Source organism: Eubalaena glacialis, chromosome 18 (genome assembly GCF_028564815.1).
Source record: "Eubalaena glacialis isolate mEubGla1 chromosome 18, mEubGla1.1.hap2.+ XY, whole genome shotgun sequence".
Classification (NCBI taxonomy): Eukaryota; Metazoa; Chordata; class Mammalia; order Artiodactyla; family Balaenidae; genus Eubalaena; species Eubalaena glacialis.
The window spans coordinates 64,346,495-64,368,086 of record NC_083733.1 but is presented as its reverse complement, the minus strand read 5'-3'; the positions used below and the strand labels follow the sequence as shown (position 1 = coordinate 64,368,086).

The 21,592-nt window shown below is 40.6% G+C and overlaps 1 protein-coding gene and 1 long non-coding RNA gene across 2 annotated transcripts; one reads left to right on the top strand and one right to left on the bottom strand.

Annotated features, from left to right (window-relative positions):
- Positions 1 to 394: 394 nt before the first annotated feature.
- Positions 395 to 1,615, bottom strand: LOC133078794 (uncharacterized). The gene is made up of 2 exons (XR_009697939.1): positions 1,340 to 1,615; positions 395 to 1,252 (listed from the first exon to the last, which is right to left on the bottom strand). It is a non-coding gene; the product is annotated as an uncharacterized LOC133078794 (long non-coding RNA).
- A 317-nt stretch (positions 1,616 to 1,932) lies between these two features.
- On the top strand, positions 1,933 to 14,692 carry LOC133078650 (zinc finger protein 268-like). The gene is made up of 5 exons (XM_061173775.1): positions 1,933 to 2,039; positions 8,901 to 9,073; positions 10,617 to 10,743; positions 11,036 to 11,137; positions 11,951 to 14,692. Exons 2-5 carry the CDS (start codon positions 9,059 to 9,061, stop codon positions 13,912 to 13,914), a joined length of 2,208 nt encoding a protein of 735 aa, XP_061029758.1. The 5' UTR covers positions 1,933 to 2,039; positions 8,901 to 9,058; the 3' UTR covers positions 13,915 to 14,692.
- Positions 14,693 to 21,592: the final 6,900 nt, after the last annotated feature.

Here is a 21,592-nt window from a genome sequence, read left to right as displayed (position 1 = left end):
ATACAGTAGGCGGCCTTGCTTTAACAGACCTAAGACTTAGAAATGATCCCGTAGCTAACACAGAGTAGTATTGGCCCGGGAATAAACGAGAGAGCAATGGAACAGAACGACATCCTAAATCAGAGCCATACAGACATGGACGCTTGATTTATGATAGAGATGGCACTGCCCAACAGTGCAGAAGAGACTCACTTTAAATAAAGCTGCTGGGACAATTATCTATACAGAGGAAAAAAGAAAGTTGATCCCTGTATCACAGTATTCACAAAAACAAATGACTGGGCAGGTTGTGACTATTCAAGATACACAGAATCCTTCTTGAATGTATTTGTTACTGAGCTCAAGTCCACGTGCCCGACGCACAGTGAGGCCAAACAATACCAAAACGTCGGAGTTTGGAGCAGAGAAAGGTTTATTGCAGGGCCAGGCAAAGAGACCGGTGGTTCATGCCATAAAAACCCTGAACTCCCTGAAAGCTTTCAGCAAAGCCCTTTTACAGGAAAGGTGAGGGAGGGGTGTGGTTAGCTGTTGCACACTTCTTGCTATCAGATCCCTTGTTCTTGAGGTCAGGTCACGACGTTCCTGGAAACCTCCACCAAAACAAATGTTATTCTCTGTTCTGACAAGAAAGGGCAAGGTCCCAAGGCTCAGCTTTCAGAGGTCCAGGCCCGGGCTAAGAGGAGGGGGTCCCTGCGCAGGCCGCTTACCCTGCCCAGGAGCGTTGGTCCAGCACCCAGACTAGATGCTCCCCCAGTGCCCAGGCCTGGCTGAAGAGGTGGATCTCAGTTGGCGGCGCCCTCAGGGCCAGGCCTCCAGACCCTGCCCAGCTGTCATCACTGAGGGAGCCGGGTGCCCCGGCCCCAGTCAGACTTCAGGCTCCTCTGGCAGCGCAAACAGAGGCAGGGTCCTGCGGACTTTGACCCATGGAGACCACAGCCGCCATTAGGTCCCAGAGGCAGGGATGGGGGAGAGGTTCCCGTCTGCTTCAAGGCCCGGGCCCGGCCAGCGGGCGGCAGTGGCGAGGGCTCTCGAGCTCTGCAGGACACAGTCCTCAGACTGTCCCCAGGCCCCCCCACCTCACCCGCCAGGCCCAAGGCCAGGGGTCCTCGAGGGCCCCTCGGAGGAGGTCCCCATCTGCCTCTCACCGCACTGTCTTCCGGGTGGTCCGCTGCGAGAGCTGTCGGCTGAGCGGGACCTCTAACCCCTGGAGCTAAGCGCTGCGCGCCCGCTCCGCCTCTATGACAGAGTCACCCTGTACCGTGAGACAGAAGTCATACTCTTGGCGGGGACCGTGGTTGCCAGTGTCTGCTCCATAAAACATATCTGCCCCGGTCCTCACCCCCTCACGGTCTCGCGTCACGAAGTACATCCAGAGTGCTCTCCTCGTAACACCTCTGCTCCTTCAGCTACAGCTCTAGCCTCCTCATCCCCATTCTCTCCAACGTTTAACCGGCATCCTGTCTGCAAACGCTCCCCATTTCTCGGTCCCGAAGCCCCAACCTTCCCAACACGGCCACGTCTTTCCAGCGGCATAAAAAGGGATCCGAAAAAGAGTGGGCGGGGCCATTCTGCTTAGGCCTGGCCTGTGATTGGTTTAGCTCCCGGGTCAGGTCGGAAGACTGTAGGCGAGAGTGCTGAAACGCTACTGAACATGTAGCTGAGCAGCTGCAGAGATGGAACAGCCCAGGATGAAAAGTCTTGGCGAGAACCGGTTGAATTTGCACCTCTCCGTATTGGTCGGCAGGACGGTCCAAAATGGCGGCGCACGATCCAATATGGCCGCCCCCAACATAATGTAACGACATGGGCGCGGCCATATTGCACGGCACTAATTCCTCCAGGCATCAGAACCCATCGCTCACTTCCAAAGTGGCCTTGAATGTGAGTGCTAACGTCAGCGGAAACGGAAGTGGCGTCCAAAGCTTGGGTTGCCCGAGCGTACTGTCGCAGAATTGGCGTTTGAGGCTACGTGAGATTGCTGCGAGTGGATTTAAGAATCCCGCGTGGTGGGAATTCTGTGACTTGAGATGTGGTTTGTGGTGGGTACTCGTGGAGGATTGTTGTTGAAGGCGGCCTCGGAGTTTTGGGGGCGTTGTGGGTGGCTTGGGCCAGCATCAGTGTTGAGGAGTGGGTTGAGGAAGTAACGAGACACCATTGTTGTTGACAGTGACAGGTCGGCGCCGGATCGCCGCCCCCCGCCCCCGCCCCAGGCGGTGGAAAGAGGAGGTGGAAGAGCCGATGATCAAAGGGGTCCATCTGGATAGGTTGGTGAGGATAGGGCTTGGGGGTTAGTCACCTGGGATTCCTGTGGTTGGAATTTGAGCTTCGGAGGGGCCAGTGGGTGAAAAATAGATGTCTGGGGAGCTGTGAATGGGTGCGACAGCGAAGTGCAGGTTGGGGAGCTGTGTGGGTATCCTTAGGAGAGGTTGAGGGGGGTTGGGACAGAAAGAGGCCTCAGGTGGACAGACATTTGGGTGTGTGCTGAGCATTGGGGTATTATATTTCCCAACGTTTTATACTGGAGAATTTCAAGCATACAGAAAAGCCGAAAGAATAGCCAAATGTTCTGCTGTATACCTGCCATCTAGATCCATGAATTGTTAAAATCGTGCCCATGAATACTTAACAGTTTACGTGTGTTTGTACGCGCTTGAAATCAAGTTAATCCTAGCTTTTTATGTCAATTCTGCCACTTGTTTCTGTGACTTTGGATAAAGTACCAAGTTCTGTAAGTCTCAGTTTTCCCATTCAAACAAATTGATTTCTGCCTCACCAGTTCTCATTGAAGGCCCTGTCTTCATGACCTCATGTAACGCTTATTACCTCCCAAAGACCCCATTTACAAATACCATCACATTGAAGCTTCAGCGTATGAATTTGAGGGACACAAATATTAAGTCCATATAACAAGTAGGTATTTGACAGAAGGTAGCTATTATTATTCAAATGTATACCTTTCTAATGGGATTTTTTTCTACTCAAAACAATACTTTCAACTTATTTTTATTAAGTTAGAATAATAAATAATAAAATCCTCTTCCTATGTGAATTTATATATGATATTAAATGGAGATCTCTAAGTTTTTTAAATCAGAATATCATTGTATGTTTATTATCAGTAAAAAGCAGGAAATAAAAATCACCCTCGGAGAATTCCCTGGCCCCGGGTTTGATCCCTGGTCAGGGAACTAAGATCCCACAAGCCGCAGGGAGTGGTTAAAAAAAAAAAAAAAAAAAAAAAAACCCAATTTACTATCTGTAAACTACCTGTAATGTTTTGAAATGTATTTTTAAACTGAATTATATATTATGGATATTTTTCTGTTTTTAATTTATAAAAGTAGGTCAAATTAAATGCATATTTCAGAGGCTTCTGATTTAGTTTTACCAAACCTCCCCAATAACTTTCTATTCTATAATGCTTCTACACACAGTGTGCCAGATGTTTCTCATCTTTAGCAACAATGGGCATATCATCCTTCTATTCTTTTCTAATATGATAGCCCAATTTAGAAATTTGATTACCTTGGCTTTTCTTTATAATTTTGTTTAATGAATGTCATGTTTGATCGTTGGAAAATGGGAAAGTCCTCCATCCTTGTTCCATCTTCTGAGTCCCACCTAACCATCCCAAGCTTTGGAACCACTATTCACAAATTAGAATGTATTATTCCCTTGACTTTTATCACATGTATATGGATACCTTAAAAGTGCACTCTAGTTTTTCTTGGTTGTAAGTTTTATAATAAGGATATTATTATGTGGTCTTCTGAAGCTTGCTTTTCTTTTCTTTTTCTTTTTAAATTAATTTATTTATTTTTGGCTGTGTTGGGTCTTTGTTGCTGCATGCGGGCTTGCTTTAGTTGCGGGGAGCGGGAGCTACTCTTCGTTGTGATGCGCGGGCTTCTCATTGCGGTGGCTTCTCTTGTTGCTCTAGGCGCGTGGGATTCAGTAATTGTGGCACGCAGGCTCAGTAGTTGTGGCTCCTGGGCTCTAGAGTGCAGGCTCAGTAGTTGTGGTGCATGGGCTTAGTTGCTCCGCGGCATGTGGGATCTTCCCAGACCAGGGCTTGAACCCGTGTCCCCTGCATTGGCAGGCAGATTCCTAACTACTGCGCCACCAGGGAAGTCCTGAAGCTTGCTTTTCTTGACTTATTACGTATCTGTGATTTACCCATGTTGGAGGTAGGTTTGTTTCATTAATATGAATTCCATTGCATAAATACAACATAACTCATACATCCATTCTCCTGTTGTTGGACATTTATATTGTTTCTGGGTTTCAGCTACAGCAAGTAGTGAAGTTCCAAACATTCTTATGTCTCCCAGTTGATGTGAGAATTTGTCTAGTCTAGGGTGTATACCTAGAAATGAAATTTCTAATATAAAGTAGATGAATTTTTACCTAGAAGGGAAAGTCAAATTGCTTTTGTACCACCTTACTCTCTCATCAGCAATGTATAAAAGTGCCTTTTGATCCATAGGCTTTCCAATACTTAGTATTTTCATTCTTGCTTTTTGACCATCTTGAGTATAAAAGACATCTATCTCATTGTGGTCTCCATATGCACTGTTCTTGTCACTAACATGGTTGGTCATCTTTTTTATATGTTCATTGGCCAATTTTAAACCTGAGAAGTTTGTCTCTTCCTAACTCATATTTAGAAAGTAGTCCCATATATGGAATGCTAGTCTTTTGCTGGTTATTTTGTAATAAACAATTGGCAGTCCTTTGTCTCTGTTCCTGGGAGGTAACCTCTAGATTGTTGGAGTATCCTGAATGATAGAGATGACTGCATTATTCATGGTGGGCCCTGATAGTTTGTGCTAATGAGGCAACTCATGGTGAGTCTGTAGTTTATGCTAGTGAGATGATTCAGGTTGGAGCTGTTTATGCCAGAAAGACCAACCAGGTGATATCAGCCCAACCTCCAGGAGGGTAGAGGTGCTGGAGGTTGAGTTCCATGGCCAATGATTAGATCCATCATGAGTATTTAATGAAACTCTAATACAAACTGTAAACACTGAAGCTCAGGTGAGTTTCTGTGGTTGGCAATACCCTGCATGTTGTCACACATAGATATGCTGGATGAGCAACGTGTCCTGACTCCAAGAGGAAAGGACAGTGGAAGCTTCTGGTTTGGGACCCTCCCAGAACTCACCCTATTGTGTCTCTCCATTTGACTGGTTATAATTTGTATTCTTTTGGTGTAATAAAACTATATTCTTGTACATTTCCCCCTCAGGTACCTTATACGTTTTGTTGGTATTGTGAATAGTGTTTTTTCCTTATAAATCTTACTGTTGTTTGAACATGAAATTGCAGTTAATGTTTATGTTGATCTTAAAGCAGTTGCATAGTGACAGTCTTGCTTCTTCTTTTCCATTCCTTCATTCCTTCCATTTATTTTCCCCATTTTACATTTAGCCAAAATGTGATACATTTTTGGCTAAATGTTCTGAGAATGGCTATCCTAAGCTTAAAGAAATGCCGTGAATTTTTTTTTTTTGTAGATACTCTTTATCAAGTTAACAGAGTTCTTGTCTAATTCTAGTTTAATAACATTTTTAAAAATTGTGAGTGGCTATGGTATCTTACTACATGTCTTTTCTTTATCTATTGAGATAACGAAATAGTTCTTACTACAATCTTCTTGCATTCCTGGAATAAAGTTATCTGTGCAATGTATAATTCTTCCTATGTTGTTTTCTTAGTATTCTTCCTCTCTATCAGTGAACATGGTTTCCTCATCTTTTAAATATTTAGGATTTTTATACTAAGTTTATAAATGAGATTGGCCTCATTTCTTTGGCCACAAATTTCTTTCACATATTGTCCTCGAAATCCAGATCTGTTTTCTTCAGTTCTCTGTCCGCCTAAGACACCGTGTTGCATTGTCCTTCGGAGTTCTCAGCAATGTGATACTGAGAGTAGTTGCATTAATATATTTCTCGGGTGTCCTGGCATCTCTAAGTTATTCTCAGTGTTAGAATTAATTTTTCATCACCGGAGTTAATTCTTTAACAGTCAGCACTGATTAGAGTTGCCAAGAGATCCAGCCAGGGTTTTGAGTGAAGATGAGGTCTCAAAAAGAGACATGAATTTGAGATTTCAGTTGAGACTCCGTTGCAGAGTTTAAGGTCATGGATTTTGTCTTCAGAGGCAGACAGCCTGTATTTGTTTTGCTTTTTGTAGGCAAGAGGTTAGTTTAACTGAGGTATAATTTATGTACAATATAGAGATTATCATACCAAGTGAAGGAAGCCAGACAGAAAAAAGACAAATATCATATGATATTGCTTATATGTGGAATCTAAAAAAAAAAAAAAAAAAAGATACAAATGAACTTATACAAAACAGAAATAGACCCATAGATGTAGAAAACAAACTTATGGTTACCAAACGGGAGCAGGGGATAAATTAGGAGTTTGGGATTAACATATACACACTACTATATATAAAATAGTTAACCAACAGAGACCTACTGTATAGCACAGGAAACTATACACAATATTTTGTAATAACCTATAAGGGAAAATAACCCGTAAGTTATATATATAACTGAATCACTTTGCTGTACACCTGAAACTTACACAACATTGTAAATCAACTATACTTCAATTAAAAAAATTTACATACAGTAACATTCACCAGTTCTTCAGGTATAATTTGATGAGTTTCACAAAGGTATACCATTCTTTAACCATCACTCGAATCAATGTATAGAACTTTCCCATCAACCCCAAAAGTCCCCTTGTGCCTCTTTTCATTGAGACCATACCCCCATCCCCTGTTCCCTCACAATCACATGCTTTCCATAGTTATATATGTTCTAAAACTTCATACAAATCGAATGATACAGTAAGAGGTCATTGATGTCTGACTTCTTTCACTTAAAATAATGCTTTTGAGAGTCATCCATGATGTTGCATGTATCATTAGTTCATTCCTTTCTGTCACTGAGTAATATTCAGTGGTACAAATAAGCCACAATATTATCTATTCCCCAGGTGATGGATGTTTTGGATTTGGGGGAGTAGGTTTTGGATATTTTGAATGAAGCTGTAATGTACCTTGATGTACAAGTCAAAGTGGTTGTACCATTTTGTCATTTTATATTTTCACCAGCAATGCATGACAGGTTTTTTTTTTTTTCTTTACATCCTTGTCAGTACTTGGTATATTCAGTCTTTTAAATTATAGCAATTCTAGCAGGTTTATAGGAATATTTTATCTAGGTTTTAATTTGCTTTTATTGTACAACTTAAAGCAACTTTTCATATGCTTATTTGCCATCTCTTTTTTTTTGATGAAGTGTCTGTTTGAAACTTCTTTTCCTTTTAATTGGATTGTCTCTTCTTTTATTAAGTTGGAAAAGTTCTTCATATTTTTTAAATAGAAGTCTTTTAGACAGGTACATGCTTTGTTAGTATTTTCCTCTAGCCTGTGGCTTGATCCTTCTTCATTTTTTAGCAGTGTCTTTTGAATATCACAAATTTTTAGTATTGAGGAAGTCCAATTTATCAACTTTTTCTTTTATCATACATTTTGTGCCCTGTTTAAGAAATCTTTGCCTCACTTAAAATTTTTCTATGCCTTCTTCCAGAAGTTTTATAGTTTTAACCCTTACATTTATAATCCATTTTGAGTTAATTTTGGTTTGAGGCAAACATGAATATCCTATTTGTTTCAACGGCACTTGTTAAATATTTTATTATTATTTTTCTCATCATGCTCATGCTTTTCTCTTGTGGAATATGTGGAATATATACATATTCCATATTTTATATATATGTGTGTGTGTGTGTGTGTGTGTATAATTTTAAAGAAATGTACTAGTCTGCCCATTCTATCCCTTTTGTCATTTTGGTCTGTCTCTCTAGCTTGAACTTTCCCTTGGCTTTGGGTCATTTTTTTTTTGCTTCTTTGCATGTCTGGTAATTTTTGATTGGATGTCAGACATTGTCAGTTTGATATTGTTGTTTACAGGATTTTCTTTTATTCCTTTAACTACTTTTGAGGTTTGCTCTGGCATGTAGTCAACTTACTTTGAAAAGGTTTGATTCTTTGGAGGCTTTCTTTTCAACTTTCTTAGGTGGGGCCGAAACAGTCTTTTGTCTGTGATTACTCTGTACCTATTACTGAGGCAGTGCTCTTCTGAGGCCTCTCTTTGAAGTCCTGGTGGAAGGTCTTTCTACCCTGGCTAGTGGGAATGCTAAGTATTCCTGATCTTGTGTGAGCTCCAGGAATTGTTCCACCTCCTCCTTTCCAGGGGCCTTGGTAATTTCCTGAGTTCACCAATTTTTAGCCAGAGACTCAGAGGAGCCCTCTGCATATCTACAGAGTGACTTTGCTCTCTTTTTTCTGAGGTACTGCCTGGCAGACTCTAGCCACCTTTGCTTCTCAGACTTGAAATTCTGTATCATTAACTCAGCAAGACTGCTGGATGGTTTTGGGGTTCCTTCTCCCTGTGCTCTGAGCTGGAAAGTCTCTCCAGGCGGCGAGCTGCAGCACAGAGTTCTCACCTTGTTTGTTTTCCTTTTTCTCTGACTTCTGGGTCTTAAAATAGTTGTTCTAGATATTTTTCCTACTTTTTGTGTTGGTTGGTTAAGATAAAAGGATAATTCTGGTAGTTCTCCTTAGACTCAGGGGATTTTTTGATTCTGGGGGTTTGTGTTTTAGTCCTTTCTCCGCCAGTTACTAGCTGTTGGGTTTTAGCTAGGTGCTTAACCTTTCCTCTGTTAGTTTTCTCTAAAATGGAATAATGATCATCTGTATGTTATAGGCTTGTTGTGAGGGTTAAGTGAGAAAAGAACATACTTGAAACAGTTCCTTACACGTATTGGAACTTGCTTTTATCATTACTTCCATACTAAACAAATCTTTTCTTGAATCCATAGATGCCGGCTTCCTAGAATAAGGCCACTCCTATAAAGGAAAAAAGTAGGTCTCAAGCCCGGAAATTCATCCTTGCTAAGGATACCCTTGATGAGACACCATTACCAGGATTTCAGGACAGATCCTAAATGTGGTGGCCACTTCCTAAAAGCTGTTAAAAATGACCAAGTCCCAGGTGAGCTGTTTGGTTTTTTCCCCCGTTTGTTTTGCATTTTTGATTTTTGGAGTTTTATTCAAATGTATCCAATCAAAGAGAACAATATATATAGATACATTGTGGCTAGGAGGGATATGCTTAGATTGGGAGATAGAATGAATGATCCAGAATAGCTAATCAGGAAGGGAAACTCATCTGCATGTCATAGGGTCCTGCAAGGTGCTGATAATTAGAACATTGCCACATAAGCAGCAGGATCCAGAAGTGGGTTGCCTACATTTCTCTGTTAATACTGGAAACCATCACAAAAGATAAAAATGTGTTTCAAGATGTACTTTGTATTTAAGAAGGAAGCACATGAATTCAGTAAAGATTTCCTGGACATTTAAGTGTGAAGATGGGTCTTCCTGTTACTTTTTTCTCATCCAGACAGTGGACCCAGTGAAAAGTCATCTTCCTGAGGAAATGTGGGAGGTATAACAGGCACAGATAGAAAACTTTAAAAATCCCTTACCTATAAAAAAAGATAATAGTGGTGCTTACATAAAGGTTACTGTGCAGATCATTGTGTTACTGTATGTAAGATGCTTAGAACGATACGTAGCACACAGTGAAAGCTTTGTGTTTGCTTTTTTTGAGTATTGTGATTTAATACGTAGTCCAATTTCTAACAGGCAGTTCTGAGCGTAGCATACTTTTGTATATGAAAAACACTGCAGTGGCTACCAAGTGTCTGCAGGACATGTGCATTCTTGCTCCAAGACATGTTCCTGCCTGTCACCTGGGCATCTGTCCCTTTCAGCCTCTTCTCCTGTCCCTTTGAACTATATGCAGTTCTTTTTTTTTTTTTTTAAACAAACTGTAACAGAGAAGAGCCAGTTTTTTTTTGTTTTTTTTAATTTATTAATTTATTTATTTATTTTTGGCTGTGTTGGGTCCTCGTTTCTGTGCAAGGGCTTTCTCTAGTTGCGGCAAGTGGGGGCCACTCTTCATCGCGGTGCGAGGGCCTCTCACTGTCGCAGCCTCTCTTGTTGCGGAGCACAGGCTCCAGATGCGCAGGCTCAGTAGTTGTGGCTCACGGGCCCAGCTGCTCCGCGGCATGTGGGATCTTCCTGGACCAGGACTCGAACCCGTGTCCCCTGCATTGGCAGGCAGACTCTCAACCACTGCGCCACCAGGGAAGCCCTATATGCAGTTCTTTGAACTCAAATAGATCAGAAGGCATTTGACGGCAGGACCATGCTCTATTTCCTTTTTTAATGCAAAATGTATAGTAAGTAACATTAAATGCTTGTAAGGTGGGTTACAGATTGTCTTTAGGTAGTTTAAAGTTTCAATGACATTTTACATTGGGTAAGTGAATGAGTGAAGAAGTGACTGAAGAATGCACAAAGAAAGGAGAGCTTTAATGAATTTAGCCCACAGAATGTCAATCAAAACTAGGTACAGAATGATATATGTTTATAAATTTTCATAGTAAAAATAGAATAATATCCTATAGATCGTTACTATTTTATTCCATTATATTAACTCCAGATTAAAAAGGATTATGTTACAACAGGGCTTATTGTCATTCAATGATGTGGCTGTGGATTTCACCTGGGAAGAGTGGCAGCTGCTAGACACTGTTCAGAAGAACCTCTACCGGGATGTGATGTTGGAAAATTATAGCAACCTAATATCATTGGGTAAAGACAACTTTCCTAAATATCTCAGCGTAAGCCCATTTATTGCCTGTCTTTTTTCCATTGCTACAATTTATCCATACTCTGATATCATCAATGATTTTGGACTTGGACTAGTATAGGTAGGTAACAGAGCTTATTTTATTTAGTATCATACAGTGACTGTACTTAATTTCATTTTCCAAGTGAAAAGTTTCAATTTTGCTGAGATTTAAACTATACATTCCCTGAAACAGAACTTTTCTTCACAGGACCCAATACTGCTCAGATTCTCTGTGATTACCCCCCTTGACAGGTTATCAAGTTACCAAGCCAGAACCAGTGATGCACTTGGAGAAAGGAAAAGAAAAAGAAAAAGCAGTAGTAGAGAGGGAATTCCCAAGTCAGTGTGGTCCTGGTGAGTGAAACCAATGCAGTGGGAGTTCGTGGAAGCAAAGTAACAGTTGGTCATTGTTGGGTTGGGAACTTTGTTATTTTAATATATTTTTTTAATTGAAGAATATTTAATTTACAATGTTATGTTAGTTTCAGATGTACAGCAGAGTGATTCAGTTATATGTATATATATATATTCTTTTTCAGATTCTTTTCCATTATAGGTTATTACAAGATATTGAATATAGATCCCTGTGCTATACAGTAGGTCCTTGTTGTTTGTGTATTTTATATATAGTAGTATGTATCTGTTAATCCCAAACTCCTAATTTATCCCTCCCCCCATTTTAATATTTTTTTCTCATAGTCTCTGAACCTTTAGAAGTGACTTTGAATGAAAAGAAGTCTTCAGTATGAATGTTGCCTGCTTCTCTTACTACCCTTCCATATATGACTCTCTTTTGCTAGCCACCTAGGAGGAGACTTACCTCCTTGTATCTACCCTGGGTCAGATCTTTGCCTAGTTCATTTGGTCTTTCCTTTTTTGCTTAGTTGTTCTTTTAGCGTAGCTCATTAGACACAACCAACCTCTTTTACCTTTTATCCATATTCATATACCTCTTCTATTTTGCTTTCAAATATTCATAGATTTGTTCCAATGTTTGATGACACCCATGTCCTTCAGTTCATTACTTATTACTGTTTCTTTTATTGGGTGCCTCAGACTTACGTTGTGCACCTGCTGTATCACTTTCTCCATCTCTTTGGATATTGACTTGAGATTTCATCCCTCTCCATTTCATGATAATGGTAGTATTCATTGATTTTTTTCTAGAAGTAATGTGGCAAGTTTATGATTGGCATCGGGAAGATAACGGGAAGGGTGGACCTGTGGAGAGAGATCATGAAAACAATGCATTGGGAAAAATATTTCCTTTGAGCAAAAACTTTGTTTCATTTACACAAAGACCCCATAAATGTGTCTCAAGAGGAATAAGTTTGAAACAAAATTCAGACCCAAGTTATCAGAGTAAAAGCTATGCAGAAATGAACTCTGATGAGTTAAATGGTTATGGGAAGTCATTTTTCCATACTCTACATGAAACCTCCCACCCTCGAGCCCAGTACTATGAACATAATTTATGTGTGAGGTCTTTCAGCACAGTAACAAATCTTAAAAGACATCACAGAATTCACACAGAAGGGAAACCTTATGAATGCAGTGAATGTCCCAGATCCTTCAGGTATAAGTCAAAGCTCATAATACACCAGGGAACCCATACAGGAGAGAAGCCATACAGATGCAGTGAATGTCAGAAAGGTTTCAGTACAAAATGTCATCTCACTCTGCACCAGAGAACTCATACAGGAGAGAAACCGTATGAATGTATCGAGTGTCAGAAATCCTTTAGAACAAAATATCATCTCATTCTACACCATAGGACTCATACAGGAGAGAAACCCTATGAATGCAAAGAATGTGGAAAAGCTTACAGGGAAAAGACGAAGCTCAGATTACATTACAGAACACATACAGGAGAGAAACCTTTTGAGTGTAGTGATTGTGGGAAAGGTTTTATGCAAAAGTCAAACCTGATTATCCATCAAAGAATCCATACAGGAGAGAAACCCTATGGATGTAAAGAATGTGGAAAGGCCTTCTGTAGTAAGTCTCAGCTTGTTGTTCACCAGCGAAATCATACAGGAGAAAAATCCTATGAATGCAGGGAATGTGGAAAGGCCTTCTGTAGTAAGTCTCAGCTTGTTGTTCACCAGCGAAATCATACAGGAGAAAAATCCTATGAATGCAGGGAATGTGGAAAAGCCTTCAATAAAAACTTACACCTCATAACACATCAGAAAATTCATATCAGAGAGAAACCTTATGAATACAGTGAATGTGGAAAAGCTTTTGTACACACATCACAGCTCATTCTACATCAGAGAAATCATACAGCAAGAACACCTTATGAATGTGAGGGATGCGGGAAAGCCTTTAATAAAAAGTCACACTTCATAACCCATCAGAGAATTCATACGGGAGAGAAGCCTTATGAATGCAGTGAATGTGGGAAGGCTTTTATAGACAAGTCACAGCTTATTGTTCATAGAAGAACTCATACGGGAGAGAAACCTTATGAATGCAAGGAATGTGGGAAAGCCTTTAATAAAAAGTCATCCCTCATAACACATCAGAGAATTCATACGGGAGAGAAACCTTATGAATGCAGTGAATGTGGAAAAGCTTTTATAGACAAGTCCCATCTCATTGTCCATCAGAGAACTCATACAGGAGAGAGACCCTATGAATGCAGTGAATGTGGAAAAGCTTTCATACGAAAGGCAATGCTCATTGTCCATCAGAGGACACATACAGGAGAGAAACCCTTCGTATGCCTTGAATGCCAAAAAGCCTTTAGCAGTATGGCAATGCTCAGTAGACATCAGTTGATTCATACAGGAGAGAAACCCCATGGATGCAGTGAATGTGGGAAGGCTTTCCGCCAAAAAAGCCATCTTATTATCCATCAACGATGCCATACTGGAGAGAAACCCTATGGATGCATTCCATGCGGTCAAATCTTCAACCAGAAGTCACAGCTCATTAGACATCAGAGACATCACACAGGAGAGAAACCATATCAGTGCACTCAATGTGGGAAACCCTTTTTTGAGAAATCATACCTCAGTGTCCATCAGAGAAGTCATGCAGGGCAGAAACCTTATCAATGTGGTGAGTGTGGGAAAACTTTCTCTGTCAAGTTCTTTCTCACTTCACATGAGGAAATTCATACATGAAAACAATCCCAGGAACACAGCACTGGGAAGACTTTAGTGAGATGCCAGATCTCCCTGAATATAAGAAAATTCACACGAGAGTCACCCTATGAATGCAGGGAAAGTTAGGGTACTTTTCCATTAATTTTGGCCTTTGTAAGTTTCAAAACTTACCCAGAAGAGAAATCTTTTAAATGCAGTGAATATAGGAAAATTATCTACTACCAATGTAGCCTCATATTTCATGAGAAAAAAGGCAGTATGAATGAAAAGTTGAAATCTCTTCTTGAGACGAGATCCCATTATACATCGCACAAATGAAACCTTTGGGTACAACAAATGTTTTTGATAGGCTATCATAAAGTAGTCAGTTTTCACTGTGGAAAAAAATCTCACAAATATTGTGAATTCTTGAGTAGCTTCCAAACAAATGAGTCTTCATACCAAGGAATACAGATGGCTGAAGACTTGTGATAAGGGATGCCTCTGGCATGAAGTCCAAACTTACCATGCATGAGATAATATTTTTTTAAGGAGAATTAGTAGAGTGTAATGATGGTGGGAAAGTTTATTTACATATAAACAACTTCATAATAAAAATTTTGATCATTGCATTACCATGTATTTATACAGAATGTAACACAAAGTAGTCAGTTAGGAAGAGCAGATAACTTTAGCATGCCAAAGGACACTTTGTTTCATGTTTGAATATATTGTATAGTCAAAGAAGTAAATTAAGAAAGGTCCCAGATGTATGTATTTGCTTTGTGTCTGAGTATTTTTGTAGAACATGTATATGATGATTTTCAAATTTCACAAGGTATTGAAAGTTGTGTACCACGAAATTCTTGTTCCAGTTTGTATGTCTAATATCTACCAAAAATGCCAACATAGTGAAATATATAAATCACAAGGGAAGTAATTCAGCTTAACATTAAACAAGACTATAACACCATTTACACCTTTTTGGTTTTTGTTTTACTGTTACTGGTATTGTAAATGAATCTGGTACTTTTCAGCCCTTAGGAATGATAAATTTTTTTAAAACAAATTGTCTTCTGGTTGTCATTCAGAAAACAAAAAACAAAAAAGAAAACCCAAAAAAAATCCCATTACAAATATTGAGGTTTAAGAGTGATAAGTAATCACAACTCTTCTGTCCCCAAATGAGTTCTGAAAAACTGGAAGCAGCTGCTATTTTCAAAGAAATGAAGATTAAAATGTCACTTGTCTTGGTGGTTGTGCTGAAATGGGGAATGAATATGGTTTAGACTTATAGCCAGACATGCTTGCCACGGCTTTCCTCCATGAAAACCTAGTTTATTTGTTTCCTAGAGCTGCTGTAACAAAGTATACTATTAACTGAACGGGTTAAAACAACAGAAATTTACTACTGTCTCAGTTCTGGAGGCCAGAAGTCCAAAGTCAAGGTGTCATCAGGGCCATGCTCCCTCTGAAAACTGTTGAAGATTCCTTCCTTGCCTCTTCCTAGTTCCTGGTGATTTATGGGCAACTATTGGCTTTCCTTAGTCTGCAGCTGTATAACTCCAACCTTGGTCTTTGTCATCACATGGCATGCTCCCTGTATGCCTCTGTGTCTCCAAATGGCCAACTTCTAAGAACACCAGTTATTGGATTTGGAGCCCACCCTACTCCAGGATGAGCTCATCTCAACTAAACTCCATCTATAACAACTCAATTTTCTGAGGTACTGGAGGTTAGGACTTCAACATACTTCTTTTCGGATGGGGGGAGTGGATACACGATTTATCCAAAACTCCTAGTACAATTGACCCTTGAACATTGCAGGGGTTAGGGGCGCTGACCCCCTATGCAGTTGGGAATCATTATATAACTTTTGACTCCCCCAAAACTTAACTACTAATAGCTTTCTATTGATTGGAAGCCTTACCAATAACATAAACAGTCGATTAACACATATTTTATATGTTATATGTATTATATACTGTATTCTTACAATGAAGCTAGAGAAAAGAAAATGTTATTAAGAAAGTCATATAAGGGGGAATTCCCTGGTGGTCCAGTGGTTAGGACTCGGTGCTTTCACTGCCGTGGGCCCAGGTTCAGTCCCTGGTCAGGGAACTAAGATCCTGCAAGCCACACGGCGCAGCCAAAAAGAAAAGTCATAGGGAAGAGAACATACGTTTAAGTACTGCACTGTATTTATCAATACCATAAGTTTACATCATCCGTTTACAAGCTGAATCATCTGTCAGTATCTACATCAATATTATATGATACAAAACACTGTAGATGTTATACATATTACTAACACTAAACATCAAAAATGAAAAAGTAATGTGAAAAAATTCATTTATTTACGGGTATAACAACTCATACATTGATAATGAAGAAGCAGCAATAATATTTTATCATCTTGGGCATACTCTGTTGTTCAACTGTGTTTTTTCCTCACCTGTTATTTATCCTAGTGTTCATAGGCACACATTTTTTTTTTTTTTGGGTGGGGCATATATCTAGGAGTGGATTTGTTGGGCCATAGAGTGATTTTTAAGACTTTAAAGTGGAAAATGTAAAAATATGTAAAAGTAGAAAGCTTCAAAAATTTTAAACATTTTGTTGATTTCACTGATTGCCTTTCCTCCCCCCCCCAGGAATATTTTTAATCAAATGTCATATAGTATAATTTCCTCCTTAAATACTTTAATATGTATCTGTAACAGATAAGGATTTTAAAAAGACTATAGTCACCATTATGCTCAACAAAATAGACAGTATTTCTTGAATATATTCAGGTTCTCCTGTAGTGTGTGTGTGTGATTTATTATAAGGTATTGGCTCACATGATTATGGAAGCTGAGAATTTGGAGGTGGAAAGGGTGGGGAAGACTTCTTTCTGAGAGATTAGTAATTCTGTTAACTGTTCCTGAGAAACTCACCTCATCGAAAGAACAAAATATTGACAGCTTAACTTGCCCACATCTGCCAATTCAAGACCAGAGTAGCCCCAGAGGGCCTTGAACAAGATATTGGGGAAAACAGCCTTTCTGTCAAAGTTTATTTGCTTGAAGAAGACCATTTGTTCTTGGGTGTGGGCTAAAAAGATGTTTCTGTGTTTGCGAGATCTACCATTAATTCTTATTCTATTGTAAAGAGAACATTTATTCAACTGCTAATAATTGGAGGAATCTTGTTGCATATTACAATCACCGGGGAGTTTTGTGAATAAATACAGGTTCCTGGGACTTCCTTGGTAGCGCAGTGGTTAAGAATCCGCCTGCCAATGCAGGGGACACGGGTTCGAGCCCTGGTCTGGGAAGATCCCACATGCCGCGGAGCAACTAAGCGCGTGAGCCACAACTACTGAGCCCGCGTGCCACTATTGAAGCCCGCGCGCCTAGAGCTCGTGCTCTGCAACAAAAGAAGCCACCGCAATGAGAAGCCCATGCACCACAACGAAGAGTAGCCCCCGCTCGCCACAACTAGAGAAAGCCCGCCTACAACAATGAAGATCCAACACAGCCAAAAATAAAATAAATTAAAAAAACAAAAATACAGGACTTCCCTGGTGGCGCAGTGGTTAAAAATCCTCCTGCCAATTCAGGGGACACAGGTTCAAGACCTGGTCTGGGAAGAGCCCACATGCCGCGGAGCAACTAAGCCCGTGTGCCACAACTACTGGGTCTGCACTCTAAAGCCCGCAAGCCACAACTACTGAAGCCTGTGCACCTAGAGCCCGTGCTCTGCAACAAGAGAAGCCACCGCAATGAGAAGCCCGCTCACCGCAGCGAAGAGTAGCCCCCGCTCGCCTCAACTAGAGAAAAAGCCCTCGCACAGCAACGAAGACCCAACGCAGCCAAAAATAAATAAATAAATTTATTAAAAAAAAAAAAACAGGTTCCTGCATTAAGCACTAGACTTCATTAATCAGATGCCTTGATGCTGCAGTGACCTAACCCATATTTTATTTTATTTTTAATTGTTTAATTTAATTTTTATTTTTTATTGGAGTATAGTTGATTTACAATATTGTGGTCTAACCCATATTCTAAAAAAATACCTCCCCAAGCGATTCTGTTGGAACAGTATCAGTTGTAGATCCAACATTTGGGAAACAGTTATCTAGATGGTATTTGGAGCTGGGAGGGGCCTGAGACGGGAATGTGAGGGGAAAAACACAGTCGAACAATCCACAGCGTTCCAAGATTATGAAACATTTACACAGATTTTCTTTTATCTTGTAGCAGTGGTAACTCTTAGGGTGGGATGAAATACAGGAGAGAACTCCAGTCTCTGGAATGTATGTTCTGGAATGAAGGGGACTTCCTGGATTAAAAACAAAACAGAAAACAAAAACGTTCCTTGGATAAAAACAGCAAGGTCCTACTGGGACACACAGGGAACTGTACTCAATATTCTGTGATTAAACCATAAAGGAAAAGAAAAAAAAGTTCCTCATTCAGATGGTCTCAGAAATTCGCTCTAGAAGCTCCCAGGGAAAATAATCTAACTCTCCCAAAAGTCCTCTCCCAATGAGGGTCAGAGAGCTGGGGATGAGGCGACTCACATTTCCTTGCTTTCTGTTTTAGGCAGCCACGAGGTGGAGCTCGATTTCATTAGTTTTTCATTAGCAGTTGGGACAAACTGAACGAAACCAAAGCCAGTCATGCCAGGATTGTTTACTGCTGCTGCTTTTTGACCCCTCAGCTCTGTCCTAATTATGTACTGATGCGATACAACCAGTTGCCTCTCATTGCTTAGAATTTACTCGCATCTAGCTGGAAGGATGGCTGCCAAAAGCATTGTTTCAGGCGGATGAATTTCCACTCACTTCTGGCCATGAAGGAGAGGGGTGAATATCGAGTAGGAAGCTGGCAGTCTCTACCACATCCTACTCATTTGTCTACCCCACACCCCTGTATACTCTTCTCCCCAAACAGAAGTAGTCCCATCCTTCCCAAGGGAGACAGCTCCAAAGTTTTATTTTGGAGTTTTAGACTCAATCACGTCTAGAAATATTTGTGGCGAGCAGTCCGTAAACTTTAAAAGAATCCTCAGAGACCCAATATACAATGGTGCAATGAGAATAGGCATCCACAATGAAAACTTCCAATGAAGAACAGAAAACTGGGGAGGATACGGCAGGCGCTATTCTATTGCAACCAAGGCCAATGGGCAGGAATAGTTAGAGTTCCCTGTCCTGGCACTCAATTTGGAAGCACTCGTTCTCCTATCTAGAGGATGTACACCATCCTTCATGACTCCTGGCTTTGCCCTCTTGTCTTTATTAGTTGTTCCTTATTTTCTATGGTCACATCTTAGTTGGGCATTGAAGGGTATACATTTCTTGGGAATTAAAAAGCATTTCTAAGAGTCAAGAATGCAAATGAGATGGGTAAACTTCTTTGCCTTAAAAATGCAAAAACTTTAGGGGTAACATGAGGGGAAGGGAGAAAAAAGGATGACTGAGTAAAAACAGTGGAGTGGGTGAAGGACTTTTGATAACAAGACTAGCTAATATTCATTTTGAGTTCTTTCTTTTGCCAACTCATCAGGAGTGTGTTATATGATGAAGGGCAATTTGTGAGTGATTATTTGCAGAAAGCAAGGGAAAGGCTGAGTGCTATTGTAAACTGATTTATTTCAAAACAAAGTCATCAGGCAACAAGGGTACTTTACGTGAAGCCGAGATTTAAAACCAGAGGTATTCATAAAAAGGTAAAGCACGTGGAAATTTGTATTTTGCTTTTTAAAAACTTTTTATTTTATTATATTTTTATTTTTGGCCGCACCACGCAGCATGTGAGATCTTAGTTCCCCAACCAGGGATCAGACCGACACCCCCTGCAGTGGAAGTGCAGAGTCTTAACCACTGGACTGCCAGGGAGGTCCCTGGGAATTTGTAAAAATTGGTTGCCAAGGGGAAGGGTTTGGGGTGGGGGAGGGAAGGATTGGGAGCTTGGGATTAGCAGGTGCAAACTAGTATATATAGAATGGATAAACCACAAGGTCCTACTGTATAGCACAGGGAACTATATTCAATACCCTGTGATAAACCAGAATGGAAAAGAATATGAAAAAGAATATATATGTGTATAACTGAGTCACTTTTGTGTACAGCAGAAATTAACACAACATTGTAAATCAACTATACTTTAATAAAAAAAATAAAATAAATGTGGTTTTGATGATATTATTCAGACATTATTTAGACTAATCTAGTACTAACCTAACCCATCTCCAAAATGCTTGTAAAGTAAACCATAAATGCTGTCTTGGTTTAAGCCATTGTTAGGTGTAATTGTAAATTGCAGATTACTTATAATTGAAAGCACCCTAATTGATACAAGACCTTGGGAATAATGTTTTTAGGATGACTGTCCTTACCTCTGTCTCTATTTTCCCATATTCCCTCATATCACCGTGATACCCTTGGGTGATACTTTCTTAAAATTTCAGAAAGACTGCCATCTCTTTGGTCTAAAAGCCTACTAATGAGCTTCCACAGGAGCAGAGGATGATGGCATTAATCTTGGTAGTGGTGAGTGGATGGGGACTGTTCTGTCTTGTCCCACTGTCGGCTCCTCCGCCTCCCACCTGTGGGAGCACTCTCTGTGTTTCTGGTTCTTGTCTCTCATCTTCATCTCTGCCTTTCATTATTATCTCTGATTCTTCTCACCTCAGTCCTTGCCTCTCTCTTTATCCTGATTCCTTGAGAGAGAAGGCACCTGGCTACCCAGATTCTTTGACTCTTGATGTTGAGAGGGTTGAACTTCTGCATCCCACAGAGGATGGAGTTTGAGAAAAACAGTCAGGTGCTTGAGCCTCTAAAAGGGCCCAGTCTACTCCCCAAAGGCTCTTAAAACAAGTACCGTATTGCTGTATTCTCGGGCCCATTGAGAAGCAGAAAGAGCCCTAGTTTTCTGTTACCCAATTGGTTTCAGTTCCCTTCCCCTTTCCCTGTTCCTTTGGTGTGTCATTTTTTTTGGAGGGTGGGGGGTTCACCACGCATGGCTTGTGGGATCTTTCCCAACCAGGGATCGATCGAACCCGGGGCCCCTGCAGTGAAAGCGCTGAGTCCTAACCATTGGACCGACAGGGAATTCCCTGGTGTATCCTCTATGAAGACCTTTAGAACCAGAGTCACTCTCCTCAGGAGACCAAGGCTTAGAACTGTCCAGAGCAAGGACCACAGTTGGTGGAAAGTCCAGGTGAAAAAACATATCCCTGGGGGCTGGGGAGCTAGACAAGGGCACGCTCAGTAGAATGGTGGGGACAAAAGACTCTTTGGAGAGAGTCATAGACAACTATGAGGTGAAGAAACGAATACTGCAAACATACACAACTCTTTTGGGATGTTTGGCTGTGGAGAAGGAGAGCCAAGGAACTGGTTGGAAACTAAGGAAGAATGTGGAGTGGAAGGGTAAACTTAAAAAGAAAAAAAAAAGAGGTTCTAGACCTTATTGGGTGCTGTTGGGAATGATGGAAGGGAAGGGAAAGATTTGATGCTGCAGGAGAGAGAGCAGATAAGTGAAGGAGGGAAGTTCTTGAGAAAATGAGATGAGTGGGATTCAGAGGACAAGTAGGACATGTCTTGGGCAGGGATACTTGTTTTCTGATCACGGAGGTGAAGACAGAGAAGAGTGGTGCAGTGGTGCAGGTGCATCTTGTTTCTCCATTCATCCACTGATGGACCTTTTGTTGTTTCCACCTTCTG

Excerpts from the sequence above, each read along its gene's own strand:
- LOC133078650 (XM_061173775.1), top strand. Across the intron at positions 10,744-11,035 it reads TAGCAACCTAATATCATTGG|GTTATCAAGTTACCAAGCCA; the intron begins GTAAAGACAACT and ends CCCCCTTGACAG. Across the intron at positions 11,138-11,950 it reads CCCAAGTCAGTGTGGTCCTG|AAGTAATGTGGCAAGTTTAT; the intron begins GTGAGTGAAACC and ends ATTTTTTTCTAG.